Source organism: Acinonyx jubatus, chromosome B1 (genome assembly GCF_027475565.1).
Source record: "Acinonyx jubatus isolate Ajub_Pintada_27869175 chromosome B1, VMU_Ajub_asm_v1.0, whole genome shotgun sequence".
Classification (NCBI taxonomy): Eukaryota; Metazoa; Chordata; class Mammalia; order Carnivora; family Felidae; genus Acinonyx; species Acinonyx jubatus.
In genome coordinates, this window is record NC_069382.1 from 34,653,937 (window position 1) to 34,675,716 (window position 21,780).

The following is a 21,780-nucleotide window of genomic DNA, read 5'->3' on the forward strand; positions in this document are numbered from 1 at the left end:
GGAGTGAAATGATGATAGCAGGAAACAACAAAGGCAGCATATGCTAGGTACCAAGGGGTGGGCAGCGCACATCAGTGCGACAGGATTTCAGAAGGGCAACCCAGGCCCGCAGGAGTCACAGATACTCACAACCATGGTGAGTCCACTGTGGCTGGAGCAGAGGTACTGGGCAGGGTGGGGGAAAGGATAAAGTGGGCTGGGGGCAGCTAAACTGAAAACAAAACAAAACAAAACAAAAACAAACAAAAAAACCCAAGGCCATTAATCCCTTGTAGTTTAATAAAAACAAAAATGAAAAAATAGCCAAAAAAACCCCACCAGGCTGGTCCAAAAGCCCAACACTGAACATTGAGCGGCCGGTCTGACAACATGCTGGAGCAGTCTTGGGAATGCAGAAGGTATCAGTGTAATCATTACTCTGATTCACTCCCCTAGTGGTGATGAGCTGGTCACTTGTGAGACCTTCCGTGAGTGGCACCATCTATCAGCCCAGGGATCCACGTGACATGAGCACGGCGTCAGGCCCCTGCCTTCCTGTCTGAGCTCACCTTCAATTGCGCTTGGCTTCCCCTCTTCTGTCTGCTCATCCTCCTCGTTCTCCTGGTTCTCAGAGGAGCAGGCTCGGGAATCCAGCTGCTGGAGGATGGTAGGGCAGAACTCCTGGAACTCTCTCCTTCCAATCCGTGACTGGTTGCTGAAGTTGTGGGCAGCAAAGAGGTCTCCAGAACTAAAACACTGAGACAAAGTGGGAGAGGCAGGAAGCCTCTCAGAACCCAAAGTCACACCTCACCCCTTGTAGCAACCGACAGCCTTCCACGAGGAGAAAATGAAGATGGAACCCTTCCTAATCTTGGGGAACCTTTAGACTAATCTCTAGGAACGAGAGCAAGGTAGTCCCTAAACTTGAAAAACTGATAGGCAATCTCAGAGATCAGCCATGCAGTGAAAGTCACACACTTTACACACACCCATTCATACAGGGCTGCCCAGAAGGTCTGGGAACAACTGAATTCCAATCTTTGTGACCAGGGTGTGGTTTGTGGAAAACATGATCTATTTGCATACCTGAAGAAACAGCTTCATTCAGATACCAAATCTGGCTGCACATCACAATAGCCTGAGGAGCTGTTATATTAAAATGCAGATTCCAGATACTTGTCCAGAGCTGTTATTGAGCACTGGCATCTAAAGAAGAACATCAGTCCCCAAGACCCTATACATGGTGTCCCCAGTCTGAAGAATGTGTTGACAGAGATTAGCGGAGGAAGGAAGGAAAATCTAAAGATGCAGTGTACGTTGGAGCAAGTATGGGCTGGCCAGAGGACATGAACGCTCAGTCCCCTTGGGAGGTGTTAGGTTAGTACTCTCACATACCGTTCCTGTGAAACACTGCAGTTTTACTTCTAATTATACTTTATATACTTACACATCAGTCTTTATCTGAGGCGGTTTTACATGGAGCCGTCTTAACAGCCCTCTGGGTGTGGTGACAAGTGAGAGCTTCTGGGCCTACAAAGCTGAGGGCTGGACTCTGGTGACCCCAAGCTACTGCTGCCGTGCCAAGGGGCCCTCTGGGGTCAGTCTGCAAGAGCCTGTCAGGGCAGCCTTCTCCCCAGCTCAGACATTACCGCGTGCCTGTGGTTCTGCATCCAGGCTGCCTGGCCCTCTGGCTACGTGGCCTCTCCAAACTGTTCTCCTTCAGGCTGAAGCCCCCGGATGCCTAACCCACGAACCTCCCTCGATTCCTCTAGCATACACTCCCCTCCCTGTCTCATTTCTCAACTCTATCAAGACTATCCAGCCCACAGAATTTAACACTTCATGTTATTATCAGATGACTCTGTTCTCAGTTGGTTAAGCTCCCCATCGTGACAGCAAACTCTTCAACATGACTCATTTTTCTCTTTCTCACAGTCCTCAGCACAGGGAACAAAGCAGATATATAAAGACACTGCTGGCTGACTTACATTTGGCTGCCACAAATAGCCTCAGACTAGGATTAGCAAAGATGACATGGAAGAAAGAACAAAGAACCTGGGTCCCAGTCCTGAGCTCTCCAGGAGTCACCGCGAGACCCTCAGTATTGCTTTCTAAACAATGAAGACTTTCCACCTGCACCTGAGGTAGTGTGAGGTTCACCTGGGATTGCAGGCAAAGGGCCTTGTAAACTGTAAGCCCTATGAGAAATGCTAGCTGTCAGGGAGCTCCGGCTTGCCAGTGGTTCCAGGTGATCCCAGTGCAGCTGCAAGGAAATCTGTGGAAGGCCGAGAACCCCCACTGAGAGCTCCCTCCAGTAAGGGCTTCAAAACAGCCATTTGGGAGGGCAGGAGGTGCTGCTGGGGACTCAGACTCACTGACCCAGACAACAGGAGGAAGAAGAGTTGGCCCCTCTGCTCTGCCATCAAGGCTCACCTGCTCTAAGCTGCTTGGGCTCCCCATGCCTAACCAGACTGTGACCCTAGGAGGGCAGACAGTGCTCAGCAACACTGGGAGCCTTACCGTCGAGAGGTTCCTCTGTCCCTGCAAAGGCTGGGTGACATTGTCCCGGCCCACTCCCACATCCAGGTGGTTGAGCAGGGCCTTCAGCTCCTGCAGGGTAAGGCTGTTCCCCTCCCCATATCGATGCAGGAGGTCCTGTAGGAAAGAGGCTGCGCTGATGGCTGGTGTCCCCGTGGACATAGCGTGAGCTTCAGGAACAGCAGCACTCCATAAGCTGAGCAGGATCAGCAGGAAGCAGTCAGGGAAGGCTGGGTGTAGCAGCTTCATGGTGGCAAATAAGCCTGTAAGAAGGAAAAGCAGGTGAGTGAGAGGCTCCAGAAACCGACCCTCTCCTCTGGCTTCCCCACCAGACATGGCAGCCTCACTCCAGACAGCCTTCCCTCCCCCTCTAACTCTTTACCCTTCCCTAATGCCTCTACCAAGCTTTTGAGAAAAACACTTCTCTTCAAAGCATGGAATAAAAACATAATAAAAGGACAAATTCAACAGGTTTGACTAAACTTAAAAATACACAGTAAAAAAACTACTTGATTATGCTTAAAAAGTTTTTATCTTTTAGAGATTCAGAAATAATTGTGGATTAAAGGATATCTTACCTGGAACTTGCTTCAAAATAACAAAGGAGGGAGTAATTTGCATTGGGAGCATAGATGAGACACAATCAGGCATCAGGCATGAGTTAATAACTCATGAAACTGCTCAATTAGGTGAATGGGAATTTATTATACTATTCTAGTTTTTTTTTTTTTTTAAGTAGGCTCTATGCCCAATGTGGGGCTTGAACTCACAACCCTGAGATCAAGAGTTGCATGCTCTACCCACTGAGCCAGTCAGGAGCCCCTATACTATTCTACTTTTGTACATTGGAAATTTCTCCAAAATAAAAAGTTAAATTATAAATAAATAAATAAATAACAGGGCGCCTGGGTGGCTCAGTTAGCTAAGAGTGCAACTTTGGCTCAGGTCATGATCTCGAGGTTCATGAGTCCGAGCCTTGCATGGATCTCTCTGCTGTCAGCACTGAGCTCACTTAGGATCCTCTCTGTCCCCCTCTGCCTGTCCCTAACTTGTTCTTTCTCTTTCTCAACAACAAACAAACAAACAAAACCTACAACTAAAAGAGGGGAAAAAAAATAGACCAGGGGAATAAATACACCATCAAACATGACAAAGGTTTACCTATACTGCCTAAATTAGAGAACATGAAGAAATACTGAGATTCTCTCATTTGTTAAGAATAGAAACTTAAGGGGGTAGAGGGATGGGCAAAACAGGTGAAAGGGATGAAGAGGTACAAACTTCCAGCTATAAAATAAATAAGACACAGGGATGAAAAGTACAGCTTGAGGAACATAGTCAATAATTCTGTAATAAATTGGTATAGTAACAGATGGTGACTACACTTACCTTGGTGAGCAATGTGTAACGCATATACATATTGAGTCAATATGTTCCATACCCAAAACCAATACATTGTATGTCAACTACAGTTCAACAAAAAAGAATACAAGTTTAAAAGATGGACAGTGTTATATTGCTGCTTATTAAAATAGCAAAACAGATTTACAAAAGGCACACCTGAATGTTAGTGAGGTTAAACAACAGAGTAAGATATGGCTGGTGGCTATATAAATCATGAGACTCGAAAAGTTATATGATAATAAAAGCATTTCAATCCTTTGAATTATTAAGTCTACCTTTGGAATTTATACTAATAGAAGCAATCCAAAACTACAAAGGCTGTAGGCAGAAAATTATGATCAAGCAAATTATATCCATTTCATTGAATAGTATGCAGCTATAAAAACGAAACCATGAGTTTCATGTAAAGCAAACAAGCAGAACAATTATGTAACAAAAGTAGGAAGTGAGAAGGAACAGGGAAACATACGCCTAAAGTAGCAGGGCTGATGATTTTCTTTCATTAATCACTTCCTCAGTATAGTTATAATTTAATTAATGAAATAAACAAATACTAGGTAGGGAAAATGAGCCTCCTATTTAATCCAGACCCGGGAACCCCATCACTACAGGTGTTTCCATACCTCCCAGGCTCCCGGGGCCCTGGCACTCTTCTCACTGGATCACTCCACCACAGGGTCTTTGCTTGTGACAGAGGAGCTAGAGCAGAGTGGTTAAGAGTAGCCTGGTTTGGTTTGCATCCTGGTTCTGCCACTTGTTTACAAAGCGTGCGATCTTGGGCAAGATATTTAAACATTCTAGAGTCACTCGCAGTAGTGATGCAGGGGTGCCTGGCTGGCCCAGTCAGTGGTGTGTATGACTCTTGATCTTGGGGTTGTGAGCTCGAGCCCACATTGAGTGTAGAGATTACTTAAATAAAACTTAAAAAGAGGAGTGATGCAGCTTACCCTGGCCTTTTGTGTCAGAAAGACCTGGCTTGAATTTCTGCTGGCCAGATTAGTGACCTTAGGCAAGTTACTTAGGCTCTACCTGTTTTCTCATCTATAAAATGGGTACGCACCTCACTGGGTTACTGTGAAAATTTAATGACATGAGCTACAGCAAGTCACCAAGTGCCTGACCTACATACAAAAAGCACTCAATCCAATGTTGTGATTTGATTATAATTAATCCACTTTGACTCCCTCCCAGCCCAGATACTGAGCTGCTAATGGAACTACTGGGAATATCCCTATGGCTAACTTTATTCCAGGCCTGTAGCACACATATCCCACAGGTCTCCCCAACAAATATAACAGGGGACATTCCAGGCTTTAGCTGCCACACATGGGGCATGCACAGCATCTGGAGACAGAAAAATATCCCTCTTCAAAGGAATGTACTTTGAGTCACACAAAGAGATGGATTAGCCATCAGCCAAAATAGGAGTGAGTAAAGTGTTACTTTGAGACTAACAACTCTCAAATCTACACTGAGAACCAGAAGTTAAGTTACAGTCAGCAGGTGGGATCTTAGGCTGAAATGGCTAAAATCCACCGTACAAAGAAAACCGTCCTCTACCTGGCCACACTATAATCTGAGGCATGTGTTGTACTATCAGAGCGACAGAGAGGAGGGCCGCGTGGATTTGGCAAAGGAGGGCAAAGAGATGATGAGGTCAGCAGCTGGTGGCACCAGCACCAACGCCGCTAAGCCCGTGACAGTTATGGATTCCTTGAAGAGAAGCTGGGATACTTATCTTCACCTAATAGATGAGGAAACCTGGTTTCAGAGATTAGGAAACATGATCCATAGGCAACAAGTCAAGTAGATTAAATTTTTCATGAACTGAAGCCAGTCTGAATGATGGGAAAGTCAGCGTACTCTGAACCACTTCACCGCCGTATGGAGACATAAAATATGCACCCTGGGTCCCCAAGGAGGTCCGCAAAATCCTGCAGGTCTCTAGGCAGCTCTTCCCAATTTTATTTGTTTACTTATTTAAGTAAATTAAGTAATCTCTGCATCCAACGTGGAGCTCGACCTTACAACCCAGAGATCAAGAGTCACATGCGCTACTGACTGAGCCAGCCAGACACCCTAGCTCTTCCCAATTTCTATCAGCCCAACAAGCACCCCAAGTCCAGGCATAACATGCGCTGAAGACCTGTGCAAGGGACCCCACAGGTACACGTTAGAGGCTAGCCTGTGTTACAGGGTGCCTTCTTTCTGTACAATCACTTCAACAAAACAACGGTCCCCACTTCAGCTATATTTCTCAAATTTATCTGCAGCAACTCCAAAACATCCAGAACAAACAAACAAAATCACTTCAAGTGTGAGACAGCCCACATAACTTGAAAACCTTTGCCTGTCTGGGCATTCATGTCAAAGTAAGCATTTACAAAGAGTATCTGTTCTCCGTTAACTCCGCGGCCCCTTGGCCCCTCGGTGTGGCCAGGAGAGCCTCCTGAAATGCACAGGCAGAACCTCCTGCCTGACCCAACACTCAAGACATGACCCACTCCCCCGAGAATCTAAAAACAACTAGGAGGGCAGTTCAGAAGTCCTGGTCCAGGGATCTTGGCATTGCTAAAGACACTTCAAATTCAAGTGACCCTGGCCTTTTGGCAGACACAAAAGGGGAGCTTTCTGCTCCAATGGAGATTTTTTTTGTTAGCTACTAGTTATTCTTAGGGGAGAAAAAGAGTTTATAGAAGATTGTCTGGAGGAAAAAAAGGAGAGAGGAAGAGAACACATACAGCTCTTGATGCAGCTGTAGGGTGAAGCTAGGCAGGGGCCCTTACCACATGGGCCCAGCTATGGGAGGAAGCCCGGGTCTATTAAGGCTATGGAAATGGGCGGGCCCCTGGGTGGACTCCCCCCCCCCCCCCCCCCCCCCCCCCCCCCCGTCCCAGGGAGCCAAGCCAGCTGCCCTCAAGGACACCTTCCAGGAGTAGTAAGAAGAGTGAACAGGGCAGGGCATGAAAACAAGCTGGAAAGAGACAAAGGCTCGAATGTGCTCTTGGCTCAGAGGACCAGGCCCTCCCACTAAAGACAAGTTGGAGTCTCTCCACTCCTTTGTTCACCTGGCTTGGGTTCAAAGAAGTAAATTATTTTAGTGCCTTTAGGTCTGCCTCCAAGGCGCCAGAGCCAATCCTCCTAGGGGGAAATAAAAATCCTAAAAGAAAGTCAGCAACAGATGCTTGCTCTCAGACCTTCTGTGAAACTTTAGGTTTCCTCACCATCTTGGAGGCTCCTGAATTAGGATTCCACTTGCCTGCCATCCCTTCACTGGATCCAGAAGTATCTCATCCTAAAAATGGCACTTCTGTCCCATGGACATAGTTTAACTATCGTACTTAACAGGCTGCTGGTTATCTATGCCCATTTACTAGGAGCAAAAACATTTACTTCCAGCTAGAGTGTCAAAGCAGCGACTGATTATGACGCTTGGTGCAGAGGTTGGACATTGGGACCCAACGGGCCTGGGAGTGCCAGGCCTCCAAACATCCACTCCCTTCCCCGACTACCAGCTAGCCAAAGAGACCACCATTCTCACTCACTCTTGGAGCCTTCTGGGTTGAGGAATGAAACACGAAGACTGAATGCTCCAGAGACAAACATGGGTAAGGAACAACTGTTTCCAAGGCCACTGGTAAGCCACAGGAAATGGGTGAACAATGTTGTCTGTAAACCCACCTACTTGTGCCTATTCTGTGCCCCTCAAGACATGGGCTATGTGGGAGCACAACAAATTATAAAGCTAGAACTCTTAAGCTGAGGTCTTACCTGCAGGTTGAAGGGTAGCAATCAGAGGAAGGGCAGCCTCAACTAGGTTTTTACAAAAAGCACTTTACTTAAAATTGAGAAAAGGTTGATTGTCTATACAAAAGAAAGACAGAAAGACACTGACCATGGGGGTTGAAGGGGTGGAAGAGGAGGTGTGGGTGGAGGGAAGGGGAAACTATAGTGATAGAAATGATGGCTCCCCAGAACCCCTGGCCTTAATGAATCACCTTAAGCTTTCCCCTCAATTGTTTTCTCCCCCACCCAAAATCCAAAGGATGTCAAAAGAGGTGTCTAGTTCTCTTATGTTCCTCTTGGGAACAGACAGCAAGGACACTAAGGTACCTATGACCTCAGTACACATTCAGGGCTTCAGGCCTGTGACTAGCTACAAGGCCCCAACTAGCTATAAGGCCATTCCCTGCCCCTCGAGGGTTCTTTCCCGGTCAACAGTTCACTTCTGTAGAACACCTTCAAATAGATTGGTCTTTATCCAGTCTCTACCCCCACCCCATTCTAAGGCTGTGACCTGTCAGCCCAGTAGGACACTCCCAGGAGTCCCAGGAGACACTCCCCACTAATGGTTAACTATTGCAGATGGGTCCAGGTGACCCAAGGGGGCAACATTCCTCAGCCTCCATCAGGAGACGTGCAAAACCCTGAAACTTGCAGACAAAAGACAAAGCCAGGGGGAGGGGAAGAGGAGGGGGAGGTCTTGAGGAATCAAATCCTCCCTCCCGCCCCAGCGTTCAGTCTTAGTGGGTCCAAGTACCAAAGAAGTGTACTTCTAGCTTTGGCAACAGAAGGACCACTGGACCTGGTATGAGAAGGCCAGTTTGCAGCAACTCCAAGCAACGCACTGAGCTCACTAGATCTGTTTCCTTAGTTCAGAAAGAGGAAAATAAACATGCAGAGTTTTGAGTATTAATATAAAGTATGTTGAAACATTATATGAAAATAAAGACTTCTGAGTTAAGATGGAGAAATGAAACTGGCATCACAATTTTCCTTCCCCTGATCATTGATTGATATTTGAGTACCAAGGGGCACCTGGGTAGCTCAGTCAGTTAAGCATATTCTTGATTTAGGCTCAAGTCACGATCCCAGGGTCATGGGATGGAGCCCCATTGTCTCCACACCATGCTGAGTGTGGAGTCTGCTTGAGATTCTCTCTCTACCCCTTTGCATGCTCTTTTTCTCTAAAATTTAAAAAAGAGGGGTGCCTGGGTGGTTCAGTCGGTTAAGCGGCCAACTTCGGCTCAGGTCATGATCTCGCGGTCCATGAGTTCGAGCCCTGTGTCAGGCTCTGTGCTGACACCTCGGAGCCTGTTTCAGATTCTGTGTCTCCCTCTCTCTCTGACGCTCCCCCGTTCATGCTCTGCCTCTCCCTGTCTCAAAAATAAATAAACGTTAAAAAATAAATAAATAAACTTTGAAAAAAAATGTTTTTTTAAATAAATAAAATTTAAAAAAGAAAATTTTTTTGAGTAAAATCAGAAAAAAAAAAAAGAGAAAAAAAAAGACACCAACAGCAACCAAACACAGAGATGGGCATAATCTGATCAGTAACTTCAAAACCAGAGGCAAGTTAAGAAATGCAGGAGGGGGGCGCCTGGGTGGCTCAGTCGGTTAAGCGTCCGACTTCAGCTCAGGTCACGATCTCGCGGTCCATGAGTTCGAGCCCCGTGTCCAGCTCTGGGCTGATGGCTCAGAGCCTGGAGCCTGCTTTGGATTCTGTGTCTCCCTCTCTCTCTGCCCCTCCCCCGTTCATGCTCTGTCTCTCTCTGTCTCAAAAATAAATAAACGTTAAAAAAAATTAAAAAAAAAAAAAGAAATGCAGGAGGCACCATCCATGGCTTCTCTCCTAGGCCTGGCCCAGCCCTCACAGCCACAGCAAGGACAGAGGAGCCAGAATTCTCACTGACCTCTCCCAAATCTGCAGGCAAACAACTGCCAAATCTTTTTTCTCTTCAATTAAGGAGTAGTGGGAAAAGTTGCTGGGAAACAAACAGGTGACACTGGAACAAGAACAATGAGCGACTCTCCTGGAGGGAAATCAGGGCCCCAAGGCCACATACTGAACTGGGGAAGTGATCCAATTCCCAGTGAGTATTCCTCCCCTTCCAACAGACCTGAACGCACCTCCTAGATACGTGGCAGCCCACGCCATGGGGGCTGCTACCAAAACCCAGAATCTGGGGCAGATCCAGCTCCCCCACCGCAGCTCCTCTCCACTCGCTACAGGCCACAGAAAACAGGACATGAATACCCGGCCCTCAACCCTGCTGTCGTTGTGGTGGAGGGGCAAGTCAGCCTCAATGTAGTGGGAAGAAAGTCTCGTTTTAGAGCCGACAGAACCCAAAAGCACTAGCATGAACACGATAAGAATAGCAGGCGAACCATGCAAAAGACAAAGATGTCGACCCAAAGTAAAACATTAACTCCAGAGAAAGCAATTCCTCACAACTGCTTCACACTGCAGAATAAGTTAATTAGAACATTAATGCAATAAAACCAAAGCTCAAAGGTGAAATTAGGGGCGCCTGGGTGGCTCAGTCGGTTAAGCCTCCGACTTCGACTCAGGTCACGATCTCAGTTTGTGAGTTCGAGCCCCGCATCGGGCTCTGTGCTGACAGCTCAGAGCCTGGAGCCTGCTTCGGATTCTGTGTCTCCCTCTCTCTTTGCCCGTCCCCTGCTCACACTGTCTCTCTCTGTCTTTCAAAAAAGGCATAAATGTTGAAAAAAAAAATTTTTTTTTAAAAGATGAAATTATAAAACAAAGTGACATTAAAGGGGATGCAGGCTTACTAAAAAAAAAAAAAAAAAAAAAAAGAACAAAACATCACTAAAGAATCAATAAATTAATAATCATGAACAGAGAACAGAATTCTGCCAGTAATTTAAAATAGAAATACTGACAAAAGAAGGTCTGAAATAACCACAGTGAATGTAGAAGGAAAAGACAGATTAAAACATGTAATGAGGGTGGCTCAGTTGATTGAGCGCCCAACTCTTGATTTTGGCTCAGGTCATGATTTCACAGTTCGTGGGATCGAGCCCCATGTCGGGCTCTTCGCTGACAGTGTGAGGCCTGCTTAGGATTCTCTCTCTCCCTCTCTCTCTACCCCTATCCTCCACTTGCATTCTTCCTCTTAAAAAAAAAAAGTTGGGGCGCCTGGGTGGCTCAGTCTGTTAAGCATCCAACTTCAGCTCAGGTCACGATCTCACAGTCTTTGAGTTTGAGCCCACATCAGGCTCTGTGTTGACAGCTCAGAGCCTGGAGTCTGCTTTGGATTCTGTGTCTCCCTCTCCCTCTGCCCCTCCCCTGCTTGCACTCTCTCTCAAAAGAAAAAAAGAAAAAAGAAAAAAGCAATGAGGAGCACCTGTCTGGCTCAGTTGGTAGAGCGCATTGACTCTTGGTTTCAGGATGTGAGTTCAAGCCCCACAACTTAAAAATCTGATGCAGAATGCTGAACTTAAAAAAGACATTTTTGGGGAAGCTGGGTGGCTCGGTCCATTAAGCATCTGACTCTTGGTTTTGGCTCAGCTCATGATTTCATGGTTTGTGAGTTTGAGTCCCATGTCAGGTTCTGCACTGACAGCATGGAGAATGCTTGGGGATCCTCTCTCTCCCACTCTCTCTGCCCCTTCTGTGCACTCGTTCTCAAAATAAATAAATAAACTTAAAAAAAAAAAAGACATTTTCAGGCATCTCAAAGAAAAATTTTCCCCCAAAATATTTTACTACAAAAATTGATACATATTAAAACTTCTCTTAAGTGGCAGAAAATTCAGACAGCCTTCATCTTCACCAGAGCAACCTTCAGTATCAGAAGAAAAGGCAACAATGTTTACATCATTGAGACACAGTGAAGGAGAAACCCACATACATTGTTCCCAGCCAAGATGTCACACAAATCTATAAGGACATAAGGCAGAAATTTTCAAGCATGAAAGATGTCAGAGGCTATAGTCTCCTTCCCAGAGTGAAAAAACAGGAGAATGAAATTAGCTAATAAAAATAAAGGTCACAGGAATGCAGAAACCATGATAATGCACTGATGGTAAATATTAAAGCCCTTCAAAAAAGAAATGAAGGTTGAGTGTCTGACTCTTGACTTTAGCTCAGGTCATGATCTCACGGTTCGTCATATCGGCCCCAAGTCGGGCTCTGTGCTGACAACTCAAAGCCTGCTTGGGATTCTCTCTCCCTCTCTCTCTGCCCCTCCCCTGCTCAAAATATTCTCCCCTAAAAACAAACACACACACACACACACACACACACACACACACACACACACACAAACACACACACACGGGATTATGGCTACAGGACAGAATCTAAGTGCTACAGAAATGGACAAATTCACTAACAACAATTAATACAATCAAAAGATGAAGGGCACCTGTGTGGCTCAGTCGGCTAAGCATCTGGCTCTTAGGCTCAGGTCATGATCTCACAGTTCGTGAGTTCAAGCCCTGCATAGGGCTCTCTGCTGTTAGAGTGGAGCCTACTCTGGATCCTCTGTCCCCACCCTGTCTCTGTCCCTCCCCCATTTGCACTCTGTCTCTCAAAAATAAATAAAACATTAAAAAAAAAAAAAAGAAGATGAGAGGGGTACTGGGTGGCTCAGTTGGGTAAGCAACCAACTCTTTTTTTTTTTTTTTTTAAGTTTATTTATTTACTTTGGGAGAGAGTGAGACAGCGCAAGTAGAGGAGGGGCAGAGAGAGAGAATCCTGCTTGGGATTCTCTCTCTCTCCCTCTCTCTCTGTCCCTGCCCCACTCTTGTTCTCTCTCAAAATAAATAAACTTAAAAAAAAAAAAGTGCAAATGCTAATGTCCTCATCTTTCATAGCAGAGTCAATAAATACTATCTAAAATGGGTAGTTAGAGGGGAGCTTGACTTTGGCTCGGGTCATGATCTCATGGTCTGTGAGTTCCAGCCCTGCTGTCACCACAGAGCCTGCTTTGGATCCTCTGTCTCCCTCTCTCTCTGCCCCTCCCCTGCTCATGCACTCTCAAAAATAAATAAAACATTAAAAAATATAAAAATAAAATGGGTAATTATAGATATGACTCACAAAGTTTTTTAAAACCTCTTTCATGAAATAATCTCTTGGCAAAAAACATTTCTTTAAAGGTTAATAATTCCTTTAATTTTGCTAGTTTTCTTTTCTTCTGTTATATTCAGGGAAACTTTAAATACTTTTTTACAGGATTATTTATTTCTATATGCATGTATCCATGAGTATGCCTGGATGGTTATCCAGAATAGTATTCATTTAATAGTAGTGATGACTATTTGAATGGTGGGATTTGGAGTATTTGCCTTTTTTTTTTTTTTTCCTTTACTTCAACTTATTGATGGGAGGTGGGGGTATGGCAATACAAGAAAATACGGGTGGTTATTTTTATAATCATGGGGTTAGGGAGAACTTTCTAAGTATGGCACAAAACGTACAACTTGTAAAAGCAATGATCAATACATCAGACTACAAACACTGCCCAGTGTTCTATAAATAATGAGCATACTCCCAGTGTTCATGGTCAAACTAATAACGATACAGTGGTCTGTTTAAGTACCAACAGACCCACTTAGAAAACCAGTCGTCTCACAGAGTGGTCCTCAGGTAAATACCACCCTAGTGGCTCTCTGGAGTTCAAAGAATTTTGAGAAAAACTACCCAGTCTGCGGCCCTCCCCACCCACCAGATGAACACCATCCAAGAAGCCACTCTCCTCCAGGGCAAGCTGAAGCCCCTTCCCAAGTACAGGGCAGTGTAGCCAGCAGGTGGCCTCACCGAAGAGGCCCAGGACTCAAAGGGCCCATTCTTCTGCCCCCTCTGGACTTCTGCTTTTTTTAGCTCTCTTACAAACCCTAAAAGGACGTCTTCTCTTCTCTCAGCTCCCACTACCAGATCCTTAGCCTCAAGCTTTGGCTCAACCAAGGCCACCCAGCATGGGAGATTTCCAAAAACAATGCAGAAGGTCTGGGGGCAAGGAGGAGGGTGGTGTTACCAGGAGGCAGTGCCTTTTTTACTTAACCCAGGAAACCCCATCACTGGGAGGGGCAGGATGAGAAAACACACACAAAAAAGTGGGGACACAGATGCAGGGAACAAAATTAGAACCAGCAGCTTGCTGCTCCCTGTCGGGTAATATTTACTGAGCCCCCACTGTGTGTGTCAGTGCCTGTGGGAGGGAGACTGGGAAGGGCAGAGCCTGGTGTCGGGCCCAGTACAGACAGCTGGAGGTGGGGCAAAGGGGTGGGGGTGGGGTGGCTGGCGGCTGATTTAGCCACCTGCTGAGCCCTGAGTGAAGGAAATGACTGCCAGGTCCAGGCGGCTGGACTAGTAGGGGAGAGAGGGAGTGCATTTGCCAGGCTCCACCGTTCAGCAGAGAAGTCTTCCAAAACTAACTAACTGAGTCACGCAGCCTGGGGAATAGTGGCCAGCTGGGGCTTCCCCACCAGAGGCCAGGGCAAGAGTCACCGCTGTTCTGATCATTCATCCATCACCACTTCCCAGACACTCAGTTGCAAAATTCTGACCTGTTGTCCCTTAAGTCCACTCCTGTTTGTCAGGCCATGTGGCTCAGGAAACATGGTGCTCACGTCCACCACTTACGTCACCTGCTTGAAGCATAACTCTCTGACTTGTTATTTGAGGTCAAATAAATAAGGAAAATATATCATCTAGTGGCCAAATCATCAGACAACATGACAAGTTGGGCAGAACTGGGTTCAAATTTGGGGCCTGCCACAGGGATACTTACCGTGTGTCCCCAGCACAATTAAGCTATGAAATGTCCCACCTCGCAGGGCACTTTGGTAAATGAGAGAGCTTAAGGGTCATAGCTTTAGGTCTGTTCCTTCTGTTCCGTCCCTGGAGCTCTGAGGCCAATCCCTTCACCCAGAGCTGACTCCTGCCTATTCTCAGAAGGCAGCTCAATTATCTCTTCTTCCAGGAAGCCGTCTTGGACCAGACTTTGGGGACTCTTTTCCAACTACTCTGGACTCCTCATTATCTGGTCTCCCAGGGATCCTTCCCAACAGATTTTTGTTCCTTGAAGGCAAGGAGGGCCCTCCCTTTAGCCCTCCCCAGAACACAGTGCCTAGACCAGTGCTGGGCAAACAAGGAAGAAGCAGAGGATTTCTGCTAGAAGGCATGGAGTCATCACTCCTACACCCAGATAGGAACAGTGAACTCAGTGCTTCCTTCCAGAGACATCCTGTCGCCCCCACCTGGGGCCTACAGACACTATCTGAAGTCAGTGGCAAACACCACTCACTCTCTTCCAGACTAAACAATCCCCATTCCTTCAATTTCAGTTATATTCATTGAACTAAAAGCTACCTACACCCATCAGACTCAAAAACTGAGTGCAAGAGTTAACTTATTCAAGACATATTCATTGCATGCTGGCTTCATACGAGGAATAACGCTCGGTACTGGGGATGCCTAGTACCTGTCTTCACAGAGCAGGGAAAGCGAACAATTCAACTTGTAAGAACAATGATGAAAAGGTTTACCTGCTGTTCAGGGTTCAGTTAGGCTATTTAAGCAGAAAGGGATTTTGTGTACCATATTAAATGGCTTAGAGAATCACGGGAAGAGCTGGAGAAACACTGCCGATGGAGGAGTTCCTCCCCCAATCGCAGTACAGAGATGGCTGCTGCCATCGTGTAGCTAAGGCATCAAGAAGCTGTCTGCTCCAGAATTATGTCACCCCTGCCACCGTCTAACACCCACAAAATGGACATCCTGGGGTCCATCCTGAGGAAGAGGAAAGCCATACACTTAAGACTGGAGTGCAGCTAACCGGCAAGTCCAAGTCACAATGGCAATTTTAGTGCGAGGATGCCTGGCAAGTTTTTGATTCTCCACTTTCAGTGGGTTGGACCATAGTTTATTATCCAAAGTAGTGGGCTTGATAGTGAAAGGAGGTGCCATTAATAAACACATGGGGAGAACAGAAATAAACCACAGACCACGGATGTCTGGTGAAGAAGCCAGTGCACACTACTCATCATGGATCATGACAAGGAGGGGTACAGGAGGCTGTGGAGAACACAGCAGGACAGTCAAATCTAGTGTCAGAGATCGGAGGAAGCCTGCAAAGACATATTACTACAGCAGAGACATGAAGGACATGTAAAAGCAGGTCAGGTAAAAGTAAAGGGAATGGGGGTGAGGTGGAATGTTCCAGAATGTAGCTGAGTTTGGAAAGACTCAGTTAATATAGTGCATGTAAGGACTTCAGAGTCTCGTGGGGCCAAGGCAGGGACAAGGCCTATAGGCCACGTTAAGGTGTCTGGACCTCATTTTCAGTAGAGACGTGATCAGATTTGTGCTTTAGTTTATCAGCCTGGTTGCAGTGTGGAGAAGGGGCGTGAGGTGATTAAGAACCGAAGTTGGGGGACCAGGAGGTTCTCTGGTGGCCAGCTGAGAGAACACAGCACTCAGTTTGGTCTAAAGAGCCAGGCTTCTTTCTCCCTGTTTCAACACAGCCTGGGGTGCTTCCTCTGCCACTGCAGCCACTGGCCTCATAGTTTTCCATTAAAGAAGTGAATAGGCTCCTCTCTAGCCGCTACTAGGGGAGGAATAAGCCACAACATTGTCCTCATAACCAAAGTATCAGAGTGAGTTCGAGAAGACCAACCCACCTACCGCCATCATTTCCTAAATCACGCTGAGACCAGTCTGCTTAACTGTCCTGCTGTCATATGAGGGCCATTTGTAAATGCTAACTCCAAACTCCCTGGCAGCAATGCTGTGGGCAGAACTGGCCACCAACGGCTCTGACAAGAAGTCTCTTATGCTGTCTTCTTCCCGAAATGGGTTAGGAATTATCCTCTGAGCCTCAGGCTCCCTCTGGTAGGTGAGGTGGGCTCTTCTCAGACAGTGAGCCTTTATAAGACCCTGAGCTACAGCCAGCAGAGGCATGCTGGGTTTTCCTGGCGCAGTGAAGCTCTCTCTATAGAAGCCAGGCCCTGGGCAGCTCCACAGCTTGGTCTGACGGAGCCTATCTTTGCCCTGAGGCCAGCTGCTCCACCCACCCCTCCCCTCCAATGTCCTGCTGCACCACTAACTTCCCCCTTCACAACCCTTCCATCCTCAAGCCCGCTCAAGCCCCCCACTGCTCCTCAAAGACTCTGGACCTTGCCAATCTCTACAGCTCAGATGCTGAACTGTGTGTGATTTTTCCAGAAAAGTGGCTCTCAAAGTGTAGTCTCTGGACCAGCAGCATCACCATCAGCTAGGGAAGTGTGTTGGAAATGTAAATTCTTAGCCTCACCCAAACTTGCTAAATCAGAAACTCTGGGGTGGGGCCCAGCAATCTAGTTTAAGAAACTCTTCAGGTGATCTCGATGCATCCTAAAGTCTGAGGACCACTGCTCTCAGAGCAAGATCTAGAGCTTTCGTTAGAGTTCCAGAGTTCTTCACCAAAGAGGGCAACCCCTTCCTGCCCAGCTACTGCTCCTGCACATGACCAGAGGCCCCAATAGACAGGCATAGGCTCCATCTGGGGTCTTAGATTTCTCAGTGACCATCAAAGTAATTCGTTCTCAGCAGAGTAATAAATGAGCCTTATTCTCATGAGAAAGGGGATTACTGGGGAAAAGAAAGAAAAAGCCCATATTTCCAAATCGGGGAAAGTGGCAGGAAAGGGAAGGGCACTGAGTAATTACATTCCTGAATCGTAATTCCTCCATTTTCCCTCCCACTGTCCAAACTGACCACATGGCTCATCACTGGCCCAAGGTTACTGGCAGTCACCATCTGATTACTGAAGCAAAAGGCTTTACCACATCCTCTGCTTCCTCACTGTGGGCCTCGCCATGTGACCAGAATGTCCCTCTTTCTACCATTCCTGAAGAGAAACCAGTGCCACCCACAGCTTCATGCTATCTGCTTACACACTCCGTCCCTCCCCCCCCCTCCCCTCCCCAGCCCCATGCCACCTTACCTGCTGCTATAATGCTAACTTTGGGCACTCCCCTCCACCCTACAGCAAACTTGGAGCTCAGTCCCTCCACCTGTAGTTAAGGCTCCGTGCAACTAGGCTCTATCTTTTCACCATAACCTGCCTCTACTCTCTGGCCTGGACCCTGGGTTCCACCTGGAATCCTGCCTCTGCCCCACTTTACCCCAGCACCTCCTGTCTCTGCAACCCACAGGCTAGGAAGTCTGATTAACTTGTTAGAAATGCCTGTCAGAAAGTCCGCATGTGTTTCCAGCACTTTCTCCACAAGGTATGAGGGCCTTGATGTGTTTTGTTTGTTTGTTTGTTTGTTTGTTTAAAAAAAGAAGGCTGACCTGCAGGCCAAAGCTCCTTCCCTGACCCCAAACCCTCCCCAGCACAGGCCCTACCACCCCAGTAAACACCCTTGCCTTCCTCTGGCTCCCAACAACCCCGTCTTGATAGTATCCTCTCCTAGAAGGCCAGGCTGGTTCTAATGTTTTAGGCTAACTTCCCAGGTCTTTCATAACAGTCCTGGGTTGCCAGGACCTAGAGAAGTACTTGCTGCATGAATATGTAAATATTCATTTGAACTTGCATATGGTATGCAGATATACCCCCACCTTTTCTAGAGATTACAGAATGGCTGGGATAGACTTCACTGCCTGCTTACAGCCAAGGAGTTAAGGGCAGGAGTAGACGACTATCTTCCCAAAGCCCCCTCTGTAAAGAAGCAAAGGAGGGCATGAGGATCTGACCCTTTTCCCTCCAGATGGTCCCTTCTCTGCCAGAGCTCTAGAGAGGCTGTCAAGAGCACAAACAGATGGATTCCAGAGCAAAGGCAACCAGGTTTCTGGCTCCTATCACACTCAGATACAGACCAGGGCCAACAAAAGACCCAAAGGGTACAGCTCCCCTTCCCCAGGTTAAAATATCCTCAAGGCTGTGGGTATGGCAGCAGTCTGGGCATTGTGGTACAGAAGTGACTTCCTATTTCCACTTGCCCTTCCACTCCCCTACCTCCTATAACTGCTTGCCTATTAAAAAGGGATCAACATTCTGACCAGACTTAAAGGCTTACTCCTCTCTCGCCAACCCCAACCCCAATGCCAAGGGGCAATCAGACTGCCTCCTGGAAAGGGTTTCTGATTTTAGCTTGCAATTCAGACATGCTGTAGTTTGGGTAACTTTCCACCCCAAACAAAGAGAAAAAAAGAGAGTAATTCTTAGGGCTGTATTGTTCACAATAACAAAAGCTTTGGAGGCAACTCCAAAAGCCCATCAGCAGGAGTGGATGAATAAACAAACCAATTCGCACAATGGAAGAATAGTAAACAAAAGTGAGTCAGCTACTGCTACATTAACACTGAGTGTACATTACAAGATGTTAATAACAACTGCCTTGTGAATACCACTCATTCTTCAAGATCTCTCCCCTCCAGGAAGATTTGGAAGGACTGTCTGAAACTGAAGACACTACACTGTAAACTCCCTGAGGACAAGAGCCCATTCCAGTTTTCCTTGTAAAGCCGATGGAGCACAGGGAATTTGAGTGGAGGAAATGTTGAAAGGCTGGTTGAAATGAAACCTCTTAGCCAGCCTTCCAGATTCCACTGAGCACCTACCCCCATGCTGTCAGTCCTTTCTTTTTTAAGTACACACATGTAAAGTGCCCAAATCTTAAGTGGATAGCTCAATGAAAGAAGTCATCCTTTTAAACTAAAAATCTGATCACAGCACTTTCTTTGCTTTAAACCCTCTGATGGCTCTCCAGTACAAATGGAATAAAACCTAAACTGTCCTCTGTCCCTTGCCAACCCCACTGACATTTTTGAGTCCTCTCATTCACTAGGATCCAGCCACCCCAGCCTTCTTTCTGTCCCTTTAATGTAGCATATGCATTCTGAGCTCAGGGCCTTTGCACTTGCTGTTTCCTCTGCTTAGAGTGCTTTCCCCTTAGATTTTCATAGGCCTCAGTTCAAATGTCACCTCTACAAAGTGGATGGCCAGATGACTCAAAAGGGAAAAAAGTCCACTTTCAGTCATTCAGAATCCCAACACACATTTTCAGTTTCTTCCTAGCGTATGTCACTATCTATAAAATAGTCTTCTTTCTCTGGTTTTGATTACATATTTATTTTCTGTCTCTTACTACTACAGTGTAAGCTCTACAGTGGTGCAGATTCCAGGTCTATGACCCTCCCAGAGGGTGGAGGAATGAGTGGCTGGCACTAAGTCAGCCCCCAAAAAATACCTGCTGAATGAAAGTGTTAATTTCCCAGCTGCCAACAGTTTAGAATCGTATTGTTCTTTGGTCTCTATCCACAGTTGAACTATTAACAACCTTAGGGACTGGACCCCTTCTCCTGTAGCTTAAGTAGAGATGAAGACCCCTAGAGAGCCAGAGAAGTTTGTCTGGAGCTGGAATAAAAAACATAAGGCAGAGAAACTGAAGAGAAACATCAACTGTAGTGGGGGATCCAAGAGGAAGGTGGTGGGGGAGAAACAGGCACAGGCAGGCAGCCGCCCTTCCCTCCAACTCCATAGACAAACGTGCAACAATGGGCAACCATCTGATAATCCTGCCGAAAATAACATGATAACTTTTCTCCCATGGCAGGGGAAGAAAAGGACCTAAGGAAACTCCACAAGTACAGGCTGTTTCTAGAATTTCTCAGCTGCTGATGGAAACTGTGAGTCTCAGCCTAGTTGCACATAACCTCTAAATGTGCCAACTGCACACATCCTGAAATGCAGGGGGAGGGGCTCATGAGTGGCTGCCAAGAGGGAGTGGTGTGAGAATAGTCAAGGTCACAAGCATAATCTGGCCGGCAGGGCTGTGCACACACCACAGTTTGGCCGTGGTCAAGGCCTCGGCCATGGGAGGCATCCCCACAGTGTCTGCAAGATGTGGGGGTGGCTGAAGAGAGAGGTGCAGGGCCTGGGACACAATCTCTGTTCCTAGGGCTGGTCAGGTTACTCCAGAAGCCACTTTGGCTAGTGGCCCAAGTCTGGAGGAGTGGGTGACTTTGTACTTTTTGCACCTTTCTGGGAAAGGTGATGACAACAGTCGTGGCTTGCTGCCCCTGGAAACTAACCAGGGGCCTAGTATCCTGAGAACTTGCCTGGCCTCTCATATGGAACATCTCCAACATTGGAGAAAAATGGTCAGCACTGAAACATATACTTGCCAATCAATGTCACCTGGGCCTGGGATGGCAGAGCACAGACACATGCCATTGTGAGCAGCGGGAAAGAAAGAGGCAGCAAAGGATTTCAGGGCCTAACGCCTCTGGCTCATCCCCTGGAAGAAAAGCAGAGCCAGCTTCCCCAGACCAACATGGTTCCACCTCGCCCCAGGCCTCATGTTCTCTGTGCTCTAAGAAAACTGGAGTCCACAGGGCTGGCTGGGAGCCGTCTAGTTTCCAGGAAAGGATGAGAGTGCCCTGCCCCCCATGATTTACAGGGCTTTCTTGACTAGCAGGACACAAACATACCCCACCCCCTTTCCTCACAAACCAACCTTTCAGGCTTCCGATAAAAAAGAGAAAAAAACAGCTGTTGGGTCTATCCTCCCCTTCCTCCCTTTGGGAGGACAGCTCAGTAATCCTGGGGCAGGGGAGGTGGTGGTAGAGAAAGGCCTTCAGGTAAGCTGACTGCCTCCTCCCTCAACCTCCATCTGGCAGCAGGGCACACGGGAGAGGCCCTAAGGGGTAAAGGGGGTCTTCGCAGAAGGAAAGTAATCAGTGAGATCCAGGAGCAAGTTGTGCCCCACAGTGGCAGTCAGCAAATATTTATTAAGAACTTACTACGTGATATGCTAAACCACCCTTCTGAAGGTTTAACTAATTTAATACTTCTAATATCTGTGTAAAAGAATGCCTATTTCCTAAGATACTCACCAATATTGACTATTAAAATAGTATTCTAGGGGCACCTGGGTGGCTCAGTCGGCTAAGCGTCCGACTTAGGCTCAGGTCATGATCTTGTGGTTTGTGGGTTTGAGCCCCACGTTGGGCTCTGTGCTGACAGCTTGGAGCCTGGGACCTGCTTCAGATTCTGTGTCTCCCTCTCTCTCTGCACCCCCCTGCTCATGCTCTGTCTCTCTCTCAAAAATAAATAAAAC

The 21,780-nt window shown here is 46.9% G+C and overlaps 1 protein-coding gene across 3 annotated transcripts in view; it reads right to left on the bottom strand.

Annotated features, from left to right (window-relative positions):
• The window catches only part of SLC39A14 (solute carrier family 39 member 14), a 45,555-nt gene that overhangs the window by 11,897 nt on the left and 11,878 nt on the right, over positions 1-21,780 (bottom strand). For 2 of the 3 annotated variants that reach the window (XM_027077437.2, XM_027077438.2), the window contains exons 2-3: positions 2,500-2,780; positions 549-735 (exon numbers count right to left, since the gene is read on the bottom strand). In XM_027077437.2, coding sequence (XP_026933238.1) covers positions 549-735; positions 2,500-2,766 — 454 coding nt within the window. In that variant the 5' untranslated portion in view covers positions 2,767-2,780. Of the gene's footprint in view, positions 1-548; positions 736-2,499; positions 2,781-4,544; positions 4,621-21,780 lie in introns of all 3 variants that reach the window. The other variant, XM_053216436.1, reaches the window with a different exon arrangement.